This window comes from Neodiprion virginianus, chromosome 6 (genome assembly GCF_021901495.1).
Source record: "Neodiprion virginianus isolate iyNeoVirg1 chromosome 6, iyNeoVirg1.1, whole genome shotgun sequence".
NCBI lineage: Eukaryota > Metazoa > Arthropoda > Insecta > Hymenoptera > Diprionidae > Neodiprion > Neodiprion virginianus.
Window position 1 is genome coordinate 24,223,323 of NC_060882.1, and position 20,463 is coordinate 24,243,785.

At 35.2% G+C, this 20,463-nt stretch overlaps 3 protein-coding genes across 8 annotated transcripts; 1 reads left to right on the top strand and 2 right to left on the bottom strand.

Annotated features, from left to right (window-relative positions):
- Window positions 1-67: 67 nt before the first annotated feature.
- LOC124307124 (uncharacterized) lies at window positions 68-15,136 on the bottom strand. Of its 5 annotated transcripts, none has more exons than XM_046768539.1 (8): window positions 14,760-14,885; window positions 10,068-13,437; window positions 8,482-9,779; window positions 7,931-8,006; window positions 7,098-7,360; window positions 6,766-6,921; window positions 6,105-6,418; window positions 68-5,930 (listed from the first exon to the last, which is right to left on the bottom strand). In XM_046768539.1, the coding sequence occupies exons 2-8, from the start codon at window positions 13,411-13,413 to the stop codon at window positions 4,325-4,327; spliced, it is 7,059 nt and encodes a 2,352-aa protein (XP_046624495.1). In that variant the 5' UTR covers window positions 13,414-13,437; window positions 14,760-14,885; the 3' UTR covers window positions 68-4,324. The 5 variants fall into 5 exon arrangements, with proteins under 5 accessions (XP_046624495.1, XP_046624492.1, XP_046624493.1 ...); XM_046768536.1 differs by adding an exon at window positions 13,698-13,845 and having other exon boundaries at window positions 8,482-13,437; window positions 14,760-14,860; XM_046768537.1 differs by lacking the exon at window positions 14,760-14,885 and adding an exon at window positions 15,035-15,136 and having other exon boundaries at window positions 8,482-13,437.
- On the top strand, window positions 14,501-16,669 carry LOC124307136 (probable 39S ribosomal protein L49, mitochondrial). Of its 2 annotated transcripts, none has more exons than XM_046768562.1 (3): window positions 14,501-14,659; window positions 15,897-16,086; window positions 16,311-16,669. In XM_046768562.1, the coding sequence occupies exons 1-3, from the start codon at window positions 14,645-14,647 to the stop codon at window positions 16,583-16,585; spliced, it is 480 nt and encodes a 159-aa protein (XP_046624518.1). In that variant the 5' UTR covers window positions 14,501-14,644; the 3' UTR covers window positions 16,586-16,669. The 2 variants fall into 2 exon arrangements, with proteins under 2 accessions (XP_046624518.1, XP_046624517.1); XM_046768561.1 differs by lacking the exon at window positions 14,501-14,659 and adding an exon at window positions 15,133-15,264.
- A 474-nt stretch (window positions 16,670-17,143) lies between these two features.
- On the bottom strand, window positions 17,144-20,377 carry LOC124307133 (elongation factor 1-gamma). The gene is made up of 8 exons (XM_046768557.1): window positions 20,234-20,377; window positions 19,958-20,107; window positions 19,721-19,784; window positions 19,207-19,349; window positions 18,392-18,694; window positions 17,860-18,147; window positions 17,559-17,711; window positions 17,144-17,356 (listed from the first exon to the last, which is right to left on the bottom strand). The coding sequence occupies exons 1-8, from the start codon at window positions 20,243-20,245 to the stop codon at window positions 17,201-17,203; spliced, it is 1,269 nt and encodes a 422-aa protein (XP_046624513.1). The 5' UTR covers window positions 20,246-20,377; the 3' UTR covers window positions 17,144-17,200.
- Window positions 20,378-20,463: the final 86 nt, after the last annotated feature.

The following is a 20,463-nucleotide window of genomic DNA, read 5'->3' on the forward strand; positions in this document are numbered from 1 at the left end:
GGATATACCCGAATACGGATGCGGATTAATTTTGCTGGATTAATTGTTAGCATTTTTCAAATGTAAGTGATTGTGAGAACATAGTCCAGTTACTATTTTCATAATTATGTGTTGCGCGAAGTACTTCTTGGTAGCTACAGACAGCTCAAAGTGCCAGTTTTAAAAATTACCCGACAAACAACTTGAAAACATTTCATTTCTCAATTTAAGCAGAGTGTGAAATTTTCCAGAGTTATCACACGTCAAATACTATAATCTTAGAGATAATTTCTGCACTAACAATTCGAAAAATACTTCGTCGTTTTCAAGATTTAGACTTTGAAATCTATTAGTACTTGTACGTAACTTGATAAAAAAATTTACAAAAAAGGTACAAACAAGATCGCCCATGGTTCACTGAAAGGCATCATATTGGTTTCATTCCTGTCATTTGTGATATAGTGAAACACTTTGATGATTTTTTTCAACCATAATAGACCAGGAATAAGATTTCAATAGCGCTATTAGCAAAATAGTCAATGACTAATAACACGAAATAAGGAGAATTTAACGTTCAAGCAGAATGACAGCGCCGTTGCGACGAATATATTATATTCGCCGGTACAGCCAGTATCATTTCTACGATACTGACAAGGGCATATCAGTTTTCCAATTTCGATTTGATGCAAACTCTCAGAAGATTTTGGTAAAAACTTAATCTGCTAGTATCAATGAAAAATCATAAATTTTAAGTTATCTATGCAGGTATTGGAACAACTATATTTTAAGGGGCGAATACTGATACCTCACAAATAGGAGTTGCATGTTAACGCTGTTATTCTGCCCAAGAATTCAATCCTGCTTCAAATGATATTAGAGAATGGATATATAGCTGAATAACTTTCCATTACTGGGAATAATATGCAAAGAGTTCTAAGGTTTATACATAATTCCACCCTTTCTTAAATAGATGCTACCCTCGAAATTGGATAAAGTGTCCTATATCACTCTTTACAACGTCCATTCAACGTCGTCATATCATTTTCCTCAGTCATTTTACAATAGATATACCCTCTGCCACCAGAAAAATAGAATTCTTAAAACTTAAGCTTAGCTCGTACATCTATCATACGATCTAAGTGTGTAACACAGGGAAGAGTGCCCGGTACCAAGTGAAATATACAACAGAATAAAATTGTAACTAATTAACATCGATGGGTAGTCACAATTCACAAAGGTCTTTAAATAAAAACTTCATATACACACGAACGTTGAAAGTAATTTTAGTAATTTGCAATAACACGAGAGACTTATTATTCATAGTTGACAACTTTATGCAGAATATCATTCGCATATATTTACAGTGAAGTTTTGCCGTGCGATAGGTGAAGAATTATATTCGGTTGTTAACACTGGTATCAAGTGCTCTCTTTCCCTATAATCTGAGACATGAATGTCCTTTAACAACAATAACTGATTATCGAGCGTTTGAAATAATTAATTTGAATTCGATATATATATACATGTTCATATATATCAAAAATATCCTTAGTAAAATAGAGAATTTATATGTATAATGTATCTATATAATTTGCATTGTATTACACTTTGTTACATAATAATTAGTAGCTTTCACGCAGGTAATTGCTGCAACATTTTAGTGTAACGGTTCTTCAAACCTTTTCTCAATTTACTTCTCATTTTCTAATTCACAAGAAACTAGGATGCAGAGTGTCGGATAACAGATAAAACTTGAAGAACTTGATCTTTTTCTAAACTAATATACCATACACCAAGTTACATTTCAATCAATTACAAGGGTTCGATATTTTTCATGAATTTTCCAATTTGATTTGAAACAGTGCCATTAATAATAATGTCAAAACATATCAACATTGTAAAGCATATAGATACTTAATTACTAATGCTTCAAATCATCCATGTACAGATATAGCAAACATATTTTGGCATTTTGGTCAAACGATTCGAACTTTACATTTTACATCGAATATAAAGTAGATTAAAAAATATTACACAGCCATTTGTTCAATTTCACCACTAGCATAAATGTTTATTATTGCAAATAACTTTTAACAATTTCTCAAGCATAAGTATCTGTAGTAAAGAGAAGAATAAAAAAAGAAGCTTGTCATACCAATGCGTGTACAAATTGTTAGCATTTCTCGTCAATGCAGGAAAGAAAATGACTGTAATATCTGTAAGATGATTTTACATATTAGAAACATGTTATAAATATAATAAATTAAAGTTCGTATCTTGTGACACAAAGCAGTATTGTTTCGTAACAATATTTACATCATTATGCATCAACAAAGAATGTGCATGTGAATTTTATACCATACTCCAAGTGTATAAACGCACCTAATCCTAATGACGCAAAAACAAAAAGCTCTTGCCGTTCACAACGAGATCCGACACTCTCTCCTTACGCACTTAGCTTTTATTGTACAGTTGAGCTATCACTCAGTAGACAGGCTTTGGTGCCCATGCACAGATACATTTCATTATTCGACTACAGTTTTCGAGGATTAAGTATAGTAACAGTAAACCGTAAAGAAAAAAATCTCAAGAAATGACGTCCAAGGTAACTGCACGGAAAACAAGTCTATTAATATATGGTAATTACAGTTCCAAGAACACTTTTAATTTTTATACAAAAAGAACGTGAAAAATCGCTTCTGAATGGTGGCATATGCTAGTTATTGCCGTGCAGCATGGGTTTCAAAGACTGTACTCATTGTAGTTTACCACTTTTAATAAAACTAAGGAATCTTATGCGAATTATGATTGTTATTATTTATTAATTATGTACATTATAATTATGTTGTAATAAATAAGCTCAACGCATGTCCTAGAATTCAATTAACTATTTAGACTTAATTTCGTTTATAATTACAGATTACTATTATGCTCCTTGCTGGAGATGCATTCATTTTTTATGTGTATAATAATTAAAAGGTAAAAGGCTAATCATCATTCTTCTAAATCTAAAAGTATAGATAATACATAATGAGTGCTAGATGTCAAGGATCCACCAGAGTGAATTTCTGTTTCAGCAGTACTGTTACAGAAATCATGGGGCATGTTCAACCATTTCGTGCACCTTTTAGATAGTCATCAGCAGATGCAACGCTGAATCTACGATTGGTAAAAAAGATAAAATTATGTTACAGTATAACAATGAATAAGTCGCATGGCGAACGTACTGCAACTCAATCAGTAATGCAATCATCTCAATGACATCCAACACTCCTTTTCTACATCCGCAGCCTAAATTATATGTGTAAAAAAAATTATTTAGGTAGCGCTGATATGGTTCTGTTTAGGTAATAACTAATATTTATCTACCATTATAAGTCAGTTTTTAGCGTACTAGGTCAATAACAACTAATATGTTCTCACATTGTTTAGGCACTTTTCTTAGTGAACACTGATATATTCAGTGGTGTTAGGTCTGCTGTTATGTTAGGATAAGTTATCAGATTATTCATATTTTTTTTAGTATCGTCTCTCCACCTATACAACCACTCAAGATTTTGATTGATTTCAAATGTTAAAATTCACTTTTAGAATATTTAATTAATGTTTCTTTCGCAAATACATTAGATTTTCCACATATTGCAATTAAAGATGAAAAAATTAATTGCACACATTCTCTGCTCTTGAAATATTTTGAAAATGGGAGAATATTATAATTAGGATAGCAATGCCTATCTGTACATTGGATAGGTTCTACAAATATTTGATTTCGCAGAAATCAACAACTCAACATAAGAGCAAAAAAAACTATAGTCTGTTTTCAGTATCCGAAATCAAGGTATTTTAATCATTGGTAATTCTGAGATTTCAAAATCCTAATCCGAATTCGAAACATGCCTAATCAGTCCCTGTTATGCATCGTCAGAAGTTAGGCATTGATCAGAACTTGGTGAAAATAGAGAAGCGCCCTGTTAGACTAATTCTCATCATACGAGGAAAACTGTACTTAAAAAAAAAAATGTACAATTAAAAACCGCAATACCCGCGCTTTAATATATAATGATGAAACATATTAAAGACACAATGATTGTATACGTCGATAAAGAAAATGTTCAATACTCTTACTAATAAATAATGTGTGTGTATGTGTGTGTATAAAAAACAATTCAATGACCGCAAGAAAATAAAACTTGCCTAGTATTTTTTGTAGTATTGTATAATGTAACAAGAAAAATCCTCATGTTTCTTTTTTTTCACTACAACGTAAAATTGTCATGATATGGTTCTTGATGCATAACGTGGTCCAATAGAAGGTGCAAATCACTAAAAAGTTTATATTATTCTTTCATTTATCCGTAGGTCTAGTAATTGTTTGGGGTATCACGGTTAGAGATTTCGGAATTTTTGGCATTATTGGAATCGGATTCGGGGGTTTTGTAGTGACTTGAATTGATTTTGGTAAATTCAAGTTACTCAACAGGTTCTGTGTTGGGTTATTCTCGTTCGTCAATGATCGAACATCACATATTAATGGTTCAAAATCACTTCTGCTCTGTCTGTTTAGCATTTCTTGCTGCATTCGCAAATGTTTTTGAAATTGTGTTTGCGCGGCTATTTGTGCCTTTTGATATTGTGTTGGTGGTCTACTAGGTAGGCTTGATGGAGAAACAGCGCCACCACTATTGCCTGTCAAGTTAATATTCGACATTTGTTTTTCATTAAGCATTTGCTTTTGTCTCTTCAACTGCTGTAATTTTTTAAATTCTGGTTCACTCAACTGGAATACTTTACCACCTGACATGACTGGCATTCGGTTGTCTTTACGCTTTGAGCTATTTGCATTACTCGTACTAGTCGAGGGTAAATTCAAACGATGCAGATTTGGTGGGGGTTTTTTTATAATTGATACACCCGAATTAAACTTCAATATCCGCGGTGGACTTGTCTTCGTTGAATTAGAAAATGAGTTAGCCACATTCGAGTTCATTGATGTATTTGTCAGAAAAGAACTGGTACTTGGCATGGAAAGTCTATCTCTCTCCATCACGAAACCACCGCTCAATCTCCGCGGACTAGCGAACTCCGATGAAATCGGTTCCATGATAGGTTCGTCAACTTTCTCTGGTCCCTCATAAGATATCAGCCGGTTCTGTACTGAAGTAGAATAGTTAATGGCGTTTCTAGATGCATTTGGGGCTAATACTAGGTCTCCAGATCTGTAATACTTCTCCAAAAGTATTAAATGTCTGAGAAACGAGCTCTGGTTCCCGTACGGCCTTTGTAGTTCTTGCCATAGCAGTTTAGTATCTCTATCATACTGTATCATTGTTGCGCACTTTTCCCATCCCTGCGGCGTGACCTCACGCACACTGTTAAACTCAACATTTGCATGCAAATTCATTTCCTCCTCGCCAGGGAAGAGCGTGCGTACACTGATGGAGGGATTAGCCCCAAGTCTTTGAACAACAGGAGTAATATCACTGTTTGTTCTAGCTCTTTTCGGTAGTCTTGTTAAGGTTACTTCCTTATCCATAGCCAATATTTCAACAAGATCGTTAGCATCGCCAGAAGAAACCGTGGGGCTGTTACTGTAAGTCTGCATATCATGCGATTTCCGTTTCTTCAAATTTTCTATTGAATCTTCGACATTCAAAATTTGGACGTCATGACAGGCGGTACTATCTTGATCACGGTTTTTCTCATTTGTTGAATTTTGGTTGCCAAAAGCATGGTTACTTGTCTCAAAATTCATTCCTTCATTTTTGTTTGGCTCTGGAGTCGACTTTTCCGATGCGGAATTGTGGGTGCTGTCAAGGGACTTAGAGCTACCACCCTTACCTTGTCCACATTTTGACTTTTTTCGTTTATCTTTGTCTTTGGTAGGTTGACCTTGGGAAGACAAATCTTCTTCTTCGTTTTCGAGTACTTCAATATCGTGGTAATGCAAAATCCTGTAAGTTATAAAAATAAAATTTGTATCAACGGATTACTAACAGTTACAATATAACACATAAATTTATCAAGCAGACCAAATCAAAATCTCTCACTTTCCTGACTCTAGATATTTCTACGATAAAAAAAGGTTCTTGTAAGCGTAAATTGGAAATGATTAAAAAATTACTCACCGCTTTCTGTAACTCTTAAAGAACGATTTGTGGTTCGCGTTCATGTTCTCAATGTCTTTGTACTTGAGCTGTAGCTGAGTAAAATACCTACAGAGTTTACAAACGAAGGTACCAGTTGAAAGTGGCACTGGTATTCCTTGATGTCTGAGGCGCTCATTTAACTCATCGGTTTCAGCAGCAACCAGTTGATGAGTATGGTTTCTGGCAAGACGACGCTTGCAAAGTGCACAAGTTAGGAACCTTTCAATCTTTGAATAGTGATTCACGCAAAAGGACATTGACGTATGCTGACTTGACTCCCAATCTATATCCACCTATATTAACACAGAATATACATTACACAGAGTCTCTATAGTTGAAAAATAAAACCAAGTATAAACTTAGAAGGACGCGAAATGCCTAATATTGCTTTATCGGAATGACGAATCGAACACAAATACATCAAATTAAGATTTCAATTATATCACAGTTTAATTATTTAAAGGCTTAGAAGCCACTTTTTTTAGAAAATAACATTTTTACCAAGTGAATACTAGAGAAGTTCCACTGAGTTGGCAAAGGCGGCTAACTGAATATTTAATAAATGTACTGATTGACTAAGAGTAGCCACTAATATGGTGAAGAACTAATTAAAACAGTTCATAATATTAATAATGTTTGCCTCGTTTTGGAGCCCAGCTTTGATTTTAAGCAGCCAGCGTCGCTTCACATGATGCCTAGCTGGTTCCCTGCACTCTCTTGCAGAACACTTGGACACCATCAATTGCCGATGTTGTCTTTCAGGTTTGGCTTGCATGTTTGTAGGGCTGGTATTTGCCTTGATTTATTGAAAAAACGAACTTGTAATATGATGTTTACCATGTCAATATAGTATCTTACCCACTTGTAAGACAAAAAGTTAAAAGGTTCTCATGTTATAGATCACCGAACTGTCTGAAGATATAATTTGTCAATAGTTAATCATTAATATCCACATGCGGAAATTATTGTTACCTTTCGATCTACATGACGATAGCAAGCATCGCAAAGACAGGAATCTTTCGTAAGATACCTATCAATATTCAATATCTTTTTGCGTCGCTCATCAGATTTCATTTGTGCCAAGTGCATAGGTGTATCTAATAAACCAAACTTTCCAAAACAGTAGCAACACACATCTGCGCACAAACGACCTGGATGTATTGAAAACGATGATGATTTCTCTGGGATGACAAGTGATTGCCGATCTTTTGAAGGTGGTTCTTCTGGATCTTCATCTAAAATTACCGAAACATTAATTACAAAATAAAGCACATACTCTTCGTAATCAAACCTAATGTGTTGAGAATATTTCTTTGCAGTCAATAACGATGAAATTTTAATTTGAAGATGATTGGTAATTGAATGAGAAGAGATCAATTTTTTACGTTTGAAGCAATTACTTCTCGTGTTTTTGTTTGATTTAATGTTAAATTTGTACTCAGAAAATGTAATATAACATGATTCAAAATGCATGCTTGTTATATAATCAATCTTTTTGAACTTCATATAATTAAATGATCGTATTTGAGTAGAAATGTTAGATAAAAGATTGCTGTACTAATTTCCTTACTATTAAAAGCTTTTTCGATTCATTCTTAGTATTACCTTCATATATATTTAACGAGTTTAAACAGGAAATGTGTGTTACAGCATTTTTCACAATCTACTGCGCATACAGCATTCCTTTCCAGTGTTAAACTTTTGATTAAATGATGAATGATTTGTAAATTTGTGAGATTTGCATAAGCACGAGAGAAAGAGGTGTGATTATGTAGTTATTAGAAAATGCCCGCAACCAAGATTACCGCAAGAATGTCTGTGATTAGTAGAGAACTTGCGGTTCGCACCGGAGCTGCTGTCGCCTAAGCCGCTGGTTCCAAGCTGAAAAAGTTTTTTTCTGTCAATCTAAATCGTAGTTTAAAATCATTGTTCAGCTATATCAGGTATGATTGGGCTCTACTAGTAAATAGAATCATGACATAAATTGCCAAAAATTTACCGTGTTAAAACTGGTTCTAATTTCAGAATCTAAATTATAAATTTAGCATAAACTCAACTTATTACATTTATCCTGTAAAATTGTCCCCAAAAATTCAACAAAAAATGGAATATCACGTTGTACTAATCAGTTAATTGCCCGCAAGATGTAATAAGTAAACCATTTGGTATTAATGACTATAGTCTATTGATTACATGTTCAGGAATTAATTCACGTTGTAACAAAATTATTTATGGCTATACAGATTACATACGTGATAGATCAGGTGTATAAAATAAAAGAATTCTTTAGTAAATAACTCGACTTGAACCAACCAATAAAAGTGTTGAGAAATTGATGGATTGAAAAACCTCTTACCTCCTTTTGAATGGTGTAAAATTCTGGCGAGTCTCCATCTCCATCGCTTCGGCCTTGTTTTAAAACCATTTTCAGTGGGGATCGTGATCGCTTCTTGTCTTTTTCTTTCTGTACCCTAATAACGGTTTTTAAGGTCCCTGTGTATTGTTCCTTTTTAGCTTTCTGATGACTCAAACGTTCTGCTGCCTTTTCCAGTGACTCCAAACCAAGTAGTCGTAGAATAGATTCTTTTTTCACTTTATCTTCAGGTGTTTCTAATATCTTAGGTGTTGCTGCGACACTACTCGATGATTCGCTGGACGTAGAACTTTCATCCAAATCTTTCTGCAATGTCTCTGGTGTCTTCGACGTGTTTTCAACAATCTTTTTGTCATTTTCCGAATTTGCTTCTGAATTTCTGGATGAATTTCCTTCAATTACGTCTGGTAGTGCTGGAATATTTCCTGATCGTTTCTTGATGAGTTCGACGTTTTCCATTTCCAGTTTAACCATCTCCAAATCAGTCTCCGAATGACTTCGATCATTATCATTTTTTCGAACTTTACCAGAGCTAAATATGTTTTTATAGCTACCTTCAGAAAACCCTCTGAAATTTCCACCCTCTTTATAAGATTTCTCATATTTTTCCGTTAGTGACTGAGTATTTTCATTTATTTTTGCGACTTCATTATCCAAAAGAGTTTCTTCTTTATTCTGCTGATCTGATTTCTTGTTTTCTCGTTTACTTCGTTTTGGTTTCTGAACATTCTGATTCTGTTGCTGCTCATCTTTACGTTTTTTCAACTCCCGACCACGCCGGGTTCGAATAAGAGACCCTTGCACTGCTTCATTTTCAACTGGGTATGGTTCGTCGGACTCTGATCTGTCTAACTCGCCGATAGCAGTCACACCATCAGAATTACTCTGTTTGTTTAATGTTAATTCTTGACAACTATCATTTTTATGCATCCCTAGTTCTTTTACGATTTCTGCATTGTCAACATCTTCAGCATTTTTTACAAGTTCCAATATACTGACCATTGGTTTAGATTGCTCAAACACTTTTGCATTCTGAACAGTCTCCTGGGATTTTCGAGTTGATTCCACCTTCTTTTGTCTATCCCGCGCCCTTAAAACACGTTTGTTCTCCTCGATTAAGCATGATTGCTCTTCAGCAGTGATTGGCTTATCGATGTTGTCAAGTCTTGAATCTTTTTTCATAGTGCCCTCACCATTGGACGTATCGACATGTGACGTCTCATTCGACTCATGAGGCGTTTTTTCTTGGCTGTTCGTTCGCTTTTCTGATGATGTTTCACCTGAAACAGTCGAAGATCGATCGTTTTCAATGCTTCTATCGAATTGCTCTATAATTTCTGGGTTCTTGAGAAGATTTTTCTGTCGCTTCAAATCATCGTGGCTAATTGTCGTCTTTTCTCCGCTGTTTGACTTTTTTTCTACATTTAAATTTTGTGATTCCACGGTTTCTTTAACACGCGAAAACTGAGAGATATCTTGAGATGGTATATTTGATGACTTTTCTCTATTTTCATGTGACAATTTTAATGCTACAGACAAATTTTGACTATTCAGTATTTTATCCTGACCGTTTGACGTCGAAGGATGATCACAGACTGTATCTTGATTTTCAACAGCAACCTCGTCATTTTCACACCGTTCAGCATCATTGACTGATTCCTCAGAGTTTAAAATCTCTTGTGAAGGGATAGCATCGGTTCGGGATGTTTCCTTAGAAGCTAGAACCTCGCTGATTTCTGGTATCATTGTCAAAATATCGGAATCTGTAAAAGAAGACTCCAGCACTTCTAAAAACCTATTTGTTTCCAATTCGGAATCCACACTGTCATTAATATTGTCAGAAGACTTATTACAATTTTCCGAATCTTTAATTGTAAAATGATCCTCAGCCTTCTTTTTATCTGTCTCACTTGACGGTCGGTGTGATGAGCTGGTAATCTTCTTATTTTCAGATTCGCTTTCAGCCACTAATCTTTCCACTTCCCTAGAAATACTTTCCAATGTTTCCGATTCTTCAGATTGTATCGTAGTAGATAAACAAACACTTTCCATAGTGTTATCTTGGCCTGTTACTGGTGTTTCAATATTCTTTGATATGCCTAATGATTGAGCTCCTGTTCCAAATGACTTCAAAACAGAATTTGCATTCCTCGATTCTGTTACTGGTTCAATTTCTAGGATACTTGATTCTGTATTTTTATGAACTTCTTTCAATTCTTGTTTAAAAATTTCATAATTCAATGTGTGGCGGGGAGTATCTTTGTTACTCGCCTGTGAGCTACTAGCATCGATGGATAGATTTTTCTTAATTTGTGCAGATATTTGATCAGCACTTTCTGGCTTCTCGAAAAGCATAGACGATCTTTTACCTTGCTTCTCAACAGTCATACTGATTTCTGGCAAAGACTGAATTTCGTTTGACTGACTCTTACTACATTCAACTGATTGTTTAGTAGTAGCCGATAAATTTTCACTATTTACATCAGATGTTCTGGTGTTAGTCAACATTTTCATAATATCCACTCCTGCAGCTTGATCTTCGCCTTTGTATGATTGGTCCTCATTAACACCTTCCACGGGCACCTCTGTAGACTTTCCAGAGATCTCATTACTTTTAGTAGATATCAAATGAGGGCCAGGATTTCCACTATGGAGATCTTTTTGCCCTGAAAAGTCCTCACAGGCATTTTCACTATTTGTGATATTTTCTAATTTACAGACTCCGACTAAACCACTGGCGGTAGCTACATTGCCATTGTCACTGCAATTTTTTTGTCTCTCCTGTGACTGTGTGTCAGCAATTTCCATGTCACCCATTACCATTTTCTCAATCTCTTTAGCGGTATCTGCAACTTTGGGTACCGAATTTTCTGAATTTTCAGATTTAATTTCGCTCTTGGAAACATTTGGAGCATTTACGTCTTCATCATTCTCCTCTAAGTTCTTTTTCTGCAATTCGGTGCTCAAGGGTGCAACGATCTCTTCAGTCTTTGACATTTCAAAATTCTTGCTCAAAACGAGACTTTTTTCAGGACCAAAAATTTTACTTTCAATTGACTTTGCAATATTTAATTTTATATTTTCTATCATTTGATCAATGTGCGATCCAACTGTTTTCTTCATTTCGATATTCAAACTACTCCGGCGACTCTTTGGTTTATCCAAGATATTTACCAGAGTATTTTCTTTACGTGTTTGTTCTATAGTGGTACTTTTTATCAACTCGTCGTGTGTACCGGTATTGTTCATTACGACTTTTGTTTCGTCAGCTTTAGCGTCACTACTTGATTTACTATCCAAACTTGTAGCTGTAGAATCTATAGTCTTAGCTTTTGTTTTAGAGCGCAATGTTGGTCCAACTTCAGACATTCTTTCTCCTCGCTCTCCATTGTTGTTATTATTATTGTTCCCTATCCCAGTTGCATTGTTTTCGACATCATCATTGTTTTTCGGGATTTCAGCTTTAGTTGAATCCATCATGCCTTGTGCACTATCTAAATTTGACTCGTAAAAAAATTGGTCACTTTCAGTTATGTCCCCCGATGAATCACCGGGACAAGTATCAGATCCAGTTTGATCTCCAGATTCCAATTTGTTTTGTTTATTACCCTCCAATTCTAGGGACGTAACAAATTCAGTAGATCCACGCAATTTACCGTTTCGAAGGCTTCTCTGTGCCAATGTACGATTATATCTCGTTCTTGGTAATGTACTTTTCACACAGTCTGAACTATTTTGGCTCATATCTTTTAAAATTTGGCTCGGCTTTAGTGTCTCTGCGTCAGACTCTTTACTACTTTCATTTGCTGCGATTTTCAGTTCCTCCATATCTGGCTCTTTCTTGATCTCACTTTCGTATAATAATCTTTCAGGCCTTTCTGATATTTTTCTTCCTTTCTTTGTCTTTTTTGCCGATCCTTGTGTTTCTTCTACGACTGATCTGACAACAGTTGTGGAAATAACCTCGTCAATTGTAAGATCAACCAAATTTTTATTGTCAAGTATAGCTTTATTACTTTTTGTATCTATTATGCTAGGACTCCTAGTATTGTTTTGGATATCTCTTTCTTTACTGGTATTTCTTTTGAGTCTAAGCATTTTCGAAGAGCTTGCAGTATCTTCAACAGCCTTTGTACTATTGTCTTTTTCCTTATTGGATCTCTTAACAGGCCCTACTTTGGAAACTTTATTATATTTATTTTCACTTTCCAAACTTGTACTATCTTCCGTCTGCTCTGCTTCAAGATCTTGAAGTTTCTTATAAGTGATTTTAATTTTTCTCCCAGTCTTCGGACTATTTCTTGAGCTTATTGCACCCGAGTTAGTACTGTCGGTCTCCTTTCCTGTGACTTCAATGATACTATTATCGACTTCTGTGCTTTTGATAGGGTGTTTAATTTTTTTTGACTTCAGACTATTTCTGAATGTGCTGACTGTTGTGTTTACAGATTTAACACTGTTATTATTTCCCTTAGCACCAGTTTTAGTGATACCGTTATCGTTATCAGGATCTTCAGTGTTATTTTCAAGATCTTTCACGTCTGTAAGATTTTTTTTCGTTCTTCTACCTTTGACGGCCCTGATCGTCTCCACGTTAGTTTTTCTTAAAGCTCTGATCGGTACTTTTTTAGCGATTTTAACCTTAATAAGGTTGCTTTTCGTGGCTTGAAGTTTTGACTTGTGCCGTAAATTTTTTATAGCTTTCTTACGGGGCAAGTTTGCGTTTATTTTCACAGGGAGTTGACTATCAGTAGCTACAGCCTCTAAAATATCCTGTGCAATTTGCTGTTGTCTCGTGTTTGTTTGAGCTTTGCCTTTCTTACTTTTCTGCTCGACTGATGGTGATGTACAATCATTATTCACCTTCTGTTTGGACTTTGAAGGCGCTAGGGGTCTCTTCTCCCTGGATGCCATCTCACTTCCACCCACATTGGGCTCCTGAAATCCCGTTCATATCCAATGTTAATACTAAAGAGGCTTGCCTTGACAACTGGGAAATTAATGTCACTGGCTCTTGGTCAGCTAGGCTTTCTCTAAGTTAGTCTTATAATTGATTTATATTTCTAAGAATACATCCCTTTAAAAAATTCTATGCTATGTATGATGGTCCGTTTGTTCATTTTTTTTTCTATTATGTTTTTTACCCTTGCTTAGAGTGGACAATAGTTGGTTTAGAATTCTCAGTCGCCTTGAGTTACCTTCGAGTACAAAGGTACATGAGCAAAAGCGAAGCTCCAGACGTTATTTCTTTAAGCACGAAGAAGTTTACCCACAGATCTCGAATTTTCGTATCAAACTTGCACATGTTTTAAATCAGATCTCCCTGGTGTTAACGTTAACTCACATCTGCACATACCAGCAATAAAACAATACAGCTATTTTATAACCCACAAAATAATTGTGATTTGGTGTGAATTTGAAAAGTTTATTACATCCAAAGAACTAATTATAAAAATAATGAGTACCTAGAGTTGCTAGAAAATAAATTTGAAATATTTTGATCTGAACAAACATTACATGTCTACTAGACTCATTTTGAGATCAATAACATGTACGATATTTGGAACTGATAAATTCATCCTAAATAATTGTCTGAAATAGAATACGAGATGGGAGAAAAAAAAAAAAAAAACTGAAGACATTTACAAAAGTTGAGGGGGGAAAAACGAGCCATATTCGTGCTAATAGAATGGAGACTAGTTGCCATGTGATACTTTCTACAGCCATGCACAAGGTAGACTACGAAAATGCGGAATGAACGGAGACTTTACGAACAGGCAATAAAAATTATAACAATAAAACATCTGAATGTACAAAAATTCTACAAGTAACCTGCATTGTTACGCTAGCAATATTCGAAACAGTAAGGGAAAATTATTGTTCAGGGGTTAATTGATGCGGCCCTGGCGTCAGAAAAATTACGTGACAAACTTTGCATTTACACGGATACATCGTGAACCTCTTCTCAGCCAGGGAAATGCCGATGATATTTTTACCGATATCTCCGGTTAGGCAGCTCGAACGGTGTGAATTTTTGTCTCAAAACTAAGCGAGGAAGGCATATTAACTTCTGAGATTGAAAATTGAACAGTGACTTGACGATAATTGTGAAAATCTCGGAAGAAATGTTTGCGAAAAAATTATCATGGATAAACAAAAGGTCGGCACTGACTTGATACTTGTACGACTTATTACAAGAGTTTGAAGCCACCGGAGTGGGAATTTTCGTACTCAATAGAATAAGGATAACGATAACTCACCTCTGGGGCCAAAAATTGTCCCGAAAGTGCGTCGTTTTTTCGGCAAAATGGAAAATATTACACTCGAGAAAAACACGATCCCGTTTCAGGGTGTCTGTACGCTGTCCTACTGCTTTCACGCTAACACCATCTGACGACAAGATGATTAAGTCTCCTAAGTCATATACTACATTTGCGCTAACTTTGCCTGCTTTATTTAACAATATTAAAGCTAATAACGACGCTTACACGATATGTTGTTATACCGTGCTAATTTATACACGATAGGAACTTACTAACGGATCCGCCAATTTTACAAAAAACACTCCCGACGCTTCGATTTACGGTAGAATTTCAGGAACGAACAGGAGACGCGCCCATACACATTAATGGCGGCCACCGACCCTTATTTACCGAAGTTAAAATGGCTGCCCTTAGAATTTTCGCAAGACCCTGCTTTTCACATATTTTTTCAAAGACCTTGGCTAGCAATCTAACGAAAAATACACTTTACAACAACTGCAAGGTACTTGACTAACTTGTCGTGTTTTGATTTTGACTCTCGGGACGTGGTATCGTTCCTCTGAATATTCTAAAATTCCGTTTCCACGTAGCTCGTGGGAAGGGCCTGACGACGAACCTTTATCTTCTACTACTTGTGTCATTTTACGAAATTTTCATCACTTTTTCATTATTATCATATTAATATATATTTCCATCATAAGTAACCGTGCTTTACGCTTTTAGCAATATAGTATAACCTCAAAATAATCTTTGATTGGCAATGAATCAGCTTCTGATCTTTCTAAATGTCGATATTTTTTCATTTCTAAAAAAGCACAACACGGTTTGTCCTTGTGTCTGAGGATACTTTGAGACTTTGAATACCGCTGTCTTTTTTCTTTGCCATTCTGTACGCCTTGTATTCAGTTAATTTGGTTTCCAAACAGTACTCCTGCCTTCATCGTTGCTCTTTTTAAATAGATTTGTATAAACGTCATAATATTAATAAGCAAAAAGTAACTAAAGAAAGGAAAAAAACTAATTGATCCTTTGCGAACTAAAATATCTAGAAACAAAATTAAGTGATTCATTTTTCATTCATTCAGTACTTTTGTTCATGACGTACGGAAAAATTTTACTTAAATCATTTTACAGATTCAAGAAAGGTATAGCTCTTTCAAAAGCTCTCCACAGGTAGGGGATCCGTCTCAGTACACAGATTTTGAAATTTCAAAAGATCCGCTGGAATGGCTATATGTGGAACGACTCCTGACGCCAAAAACTGTACCGCCTGCTCCGACATCTACAGCCAAGCAGTATCCATCAGGCTGGGCGCCTCAATCTGGTCAGAAGAAATCACATTTCCATAATTAAATTCTGCAATTTTATGATATAATTACTACTCACGACATGTTTACCGGAAATCAAATTCGAAAGAATTAATTTATAAACTTGAAATACATAAATACTAATTCATTTTCTACATTTGTTCAAATGCTACTGTTAAAGCAATTCGCCAATATTGTACAATAAAAATCATACAGTCTTGTTAACTTCATTTTTCCACAGAGGATGCTCTGAAGCTACCATATTTCGTTAGCAGAACCAGGAACTATTTACAACCAGTTTACCTTCAACGATCGTTTCGAGGTATGCGCAGAATAACAATCCTTCGTAAAATTGAAGGAGATATATGGCTCCTCGAAGCTGAGCTGAAAAAACACTTGGAAGAAACCACTGGAAAATCAATTGGTACCCAAATTCACGAAGTTGCAGGCATATTAAAATTTAAAGGGGACCAAGTCATCCGCATTAAAGAATGGTTGACTACAAAAGGCCTTTAAAATTAAATAGTTAGGTAATAGATGTACACAATCTGTTGTATATTTAATCAGCTGAATAAACACTATTATTGTTATTGATAATTACATGATGCCTATTTTGGATTTAACTACTTATGGCTTTAGTAGTGTTTCACGTTATTTTTGTAGACCAATGTTTTTTTAGTATCTTCAAAAACAAAGTCAAACATGACGGGGAAATGTCAGATGAGTTTTGCAGCCATAAAAGTACTAAAGTAAAGGGCAATAATCAAAATTCATATTATTGTGCAAATATTACAGTTAGTATTTATTTCTATTAATAACAAATGAAATAGAGCATACGAATTCTTTAAATTACAAATAAAACGAGGTTGTCAATTGTTATTTGTCAACAGTAAAATTTTATGACGTATAAAATTATATTGCTTGAGGGATTCAACAATTGCCCATATTTCAAAGTAATCACATAGCAGTAAACTGGAATATGCACGTAAATAATTTTCAAGCTGGGATGTTAATAGACATATAGTACTGTAGAGGAATCGTGGAGGTTTTACATCGAAAATCTTGTAGCTGCAATTTATTTTTATTCATTCTTTATTATTTGTTTCGTGTAAAGTAGTATTTTTCGGAGCTTTATTTGAAGATTTTTCCCTGGTTAAACTTGCGCCCCTGTTTGTCAGTACCAGTCCAACTGAAGTACTGCTTCACCAGCGCTTTAGTTTCATCCTTGTTTGGGTCCAGTTTTTCCCATTTATACGATTCGTAATCTATCTGCCAATCTGGGCTTAGCTACAGTAAAACAAATTGTATGGAAAATTAATTTACTGTAGAAACATTCAACATTATATAAGCCACTTGGCGATTAATATAAAATCCAATATATCCCCCAAAGGATGCTAAATAAGTGACCATGGCTCACAATATCCACAACCAAATGTTTTCGACATGGTAAAGAAAGTTCAATTTGTAGGAAATTCATATATACACTCACCGTAAATGCCAAATCCTGTCCACGCCATACCCAAATTCCACTGATTGTGCTGTTGTTGTCTTCTCCAAAAAGACAAACACTGGCAAAAGCAGCTTTCCGCATTTTGTCAAGTCGTTGATACATGCCACCAATGAGATTGCAAGACATGAACACCTGGACAATGTAAGATTAACGAATACAATCTTAAATATGATTATATTTTAACCGTAGGTAATTCATAATATCTCCAAAAATATTCTTGCTACATGAAAAACTGAATGAAATTCAAATCCCGGCAGAGAATTCAGTATAACGAGTTTACCTTTGTCAACTCTTCAGGGTATTTGTATTCTCCAAACCAGATGCTGTAATGTTCAGGATCAAATTCTTTCCAGAAGAAAGGAATGGAGACAGTCTCCTCTTCATTGGAGTAACAACGCTTGAAACTATCCATATCAAAAGTACCTTTAGGCATTGTATCAAATGGATCCTTAGATTTGGGTTCAGCAGCTGCTATTTCATCAGCTAAATCTACATCTGCCTCGCGAGGTTCTTTAGGTTCCTTTTTCTGTTCCTTTCGTTTTTCCTTCTTTTCTTTCTTTGCAGATGACTAAAAATTCATAATATTTGAAAGCTGTTCAGTAATAGATCGGTATGTGACAAACTGAAGATCAACGGTTATTTAATACCTTGACTGCTAATTATTGATGATAAAATACTTCGAAATTACTACTAGCTGCTGGCTAAAGCCACAAGTTCATAGTGCCATGCAACATATTTTGGAATAAGGTAGTATTTTATAAATAAATGGTATTTCACATGAACAATACTGTATATCTATATTTTTTGCTCACTTTTTCTTGAACGTCAGCAAACTTCTTGGGATCATATTCAAGAGTTTTGTCAGCCAGTTTAAAAGCACCGATTACATTGATGGACTCTGGCTGATATATAACAGTTTGGAACCATCTGTTCACATTTTGATACGGCTTGCGTAAACTCGGTTCCAAAATATACTGATATAAATGCAGTAGAGTTGTAGCAACACTAATATCTGCCAAAGTAAGTCGTTCCCCAACCAAGTACGTCCTTGTTAATAGATGTGAATTCAAAGCTGTCAAAGCTTTCTTAACATCGTCCTTAGCATGTTCTATAGTCTGAAAGATTAATTACGAAAATTGCAAAATCCTTGCTAATATGTTCTCTGATACACCCAGTACATGTACAAAGTTTAAAACACTGGATAGTTTTGATATTATTTAATTTTTTTTTTTTTTTTTTGAGATAAGAGAAGTAAAACGTTAAACGTATTATGGAAGCTGAAGAACATATGAAAACATTGATTGCAATAGTAAGGTAGCTAATTATTTGTTTCAATGTCAGCAATATTGGTACGCAAATGTATAAAAGAATGACAGATGCGTTTGAATATTCAGCATAGATTCATCTGCCTTCTCGTGTTACGAAACTTGAATTTAAAACATTCAGGCTCGTCTTTGAACAAAGGCGATGTGATAAATGTCAAACTAATGCTATGATCGAATTTCTCATGTTTATGCAGTTTTGCAGAACAAGTTTAGCCAAATCAAAACTGTAATAAAATATCATGAACATTGAATTCTTTGTAAAATAAGAAATTTTTGTTTTACAGTGGACAAGAATTTCATACCTGTTTGTTGTATTGCATGAGGCCTAATAATGGGAAAACCCAAGCACAGCTGGCAGGAAGGATCTCCGAATCGGCAAATCCAAACCATTGCACAATTTCTGCTCTCTCAATGTCAGTTTTGCCTCTCAGCTGCTCATTGGCAACTAGAAACACAAAAATAGCACAAACTTTTGGCAAAGAGATCAGCAAAAACAATAAATGATAGAAATTAAAACCAGTTGTTTCGGAAATTGTATGTCATAAAACGTGAAAATTTCATACCTATCTGTCACCCAAAGTATATGTATAATTCAGCATCAAGCTCACAATACTGATGTGAAATTGAAGCAGAAAACTAATATTTAAATAAATATCACGTATTGAAATTAATTAAGAGGTAGAATGCATACAACGTATAATATGTTATTCTTGAATTGTAAAAATTAATTAAAAGGAAAAAAAAAACAACAACGAATGAAAACAATAAAGAGAAAAAATATTTTTAGCTGAGGGTAAAAATGTTGATTATGCATACCATAGTAAGCAATTGCATTGCTTTCGGTGATATATTTGCCATCAGCAGTCTCGAAAGCTGGAACCTTCAACAAACATTCGGCGTTATTAAAAACACGTCGGCAGTAAAATATGCGTGACATAAAGCGGTGTCAGCATACCACGGCGATAAGACTTAAGACAGAATCCATCGATGACTGATGATATTTCAGTGATAGACGTATAAAAAAAATGTATACAAAATAGAAATTAATCTCACCTTTCCAAGAGGAAATTTTTTCAGGAAGGCATCGCTCTTATTGGTTTCGCCGAAAATGAAATCTTCGGCAATTTTAACCTTAGCACCGGAATATTGGGCTGCGATCAGCGCCTTGTAGGCCCTGAAGTTCTCTGGGTACGTGTACAGGGTCTAAAAAAATTTACACGCCATATAAATGTATGATGTTTAATTGTCATTTTGCACGCATTCACGTGACCGATTCGTCGAACAAGACGGTGATGTTTTACGAAGAATATTTCGCGTAAAAACACTTACTCCGGACGCCATTGTGCCGAGCTACAGGAAGAGGAAGTCTAGAGATCGAAAGCCGGCTCATGACGAAGCGCCTGCGCGCCTTTCTCCTCTTCACAGCTGTTCTTTTTTTCACTATTTCTCGAATTGTCACCCGGCGACGGGAAATATCACAAATCTCAGTGGGTGTACGTACACATTTCTCTGCAATAAAACATGTATAACTAGGTCGAACCAAAATTAGATGAAATTAG

What these genes read in the sequence shown, in the direction of transcription:
- LOC124307124 (XM_046768537.1), bottom strand. Translation starts at nt 13,413, where the DNA reads ATGGCATCCAGGGAGAAGAGACCCCTAGCGCCTTCAAAGTCCAAACAG. An exon ending in ATCGTCATGTAGATCGAAAG is followed by an intron (nt 6,922 to 7,097) that starts GTAACAATAATT and finishes CAATAAATCAAG; the next exon opens with GCAAATACCAGCCCTACAAA. An exon ending in TTTAAGAGTTACAGAAAGCG is followed by an intron (nt 5,931 to 6,104) that starts GTGAGTAATTTT and finishes TATAACTTACAG; the next exon opens with GATTTTGCATTACCACGATA.
- LOC124307136 (XM_046768561.1), top strand. Translation starts at nt 15,163, where the DNA reads ATGGCTGCCCTTAGAATTTTCGCAAGACCCTGCTTTTCACATATTTTT. An exon ending in CACTTTACAACAACTGCAAG is followed by an intron (nt 15,265 to 15,896) that starts GTACTTGACTAA and finishes ATCATTTTACAG; the next exon opens with ATTCAAGAAAGGTATAGCTC. An exon ending in AGGCTGGGCGCCTCAATCTG is followed by an intron (nt 16,087 to 16,310) that starts GTCAGAAGAAAT and finishes ATTTTTCCACAG; the next exon opens with AGGATGCTCTGAAGCTACCA.
- LOC124307133 (XM_046768557.1), bottom strand. An exon ending in AAAAATTTCCTCTTGGAAAG is followed by an intron (nt 19,785 to 19,957) that starts GTGAGATTAATT and finishes TGTTTGTTGAAG; the next exon opens with GTTCCAGCTTTCGAGACTGC. An exon ending in TCATGCAATACAACAAACAG is followed by an intron (nt 18,695 to 19,206) that starts GTATGAAATTCT and finishes TTAATCTTTCAG; the next exon opens with ACTATAGAACATGCTAAGGA.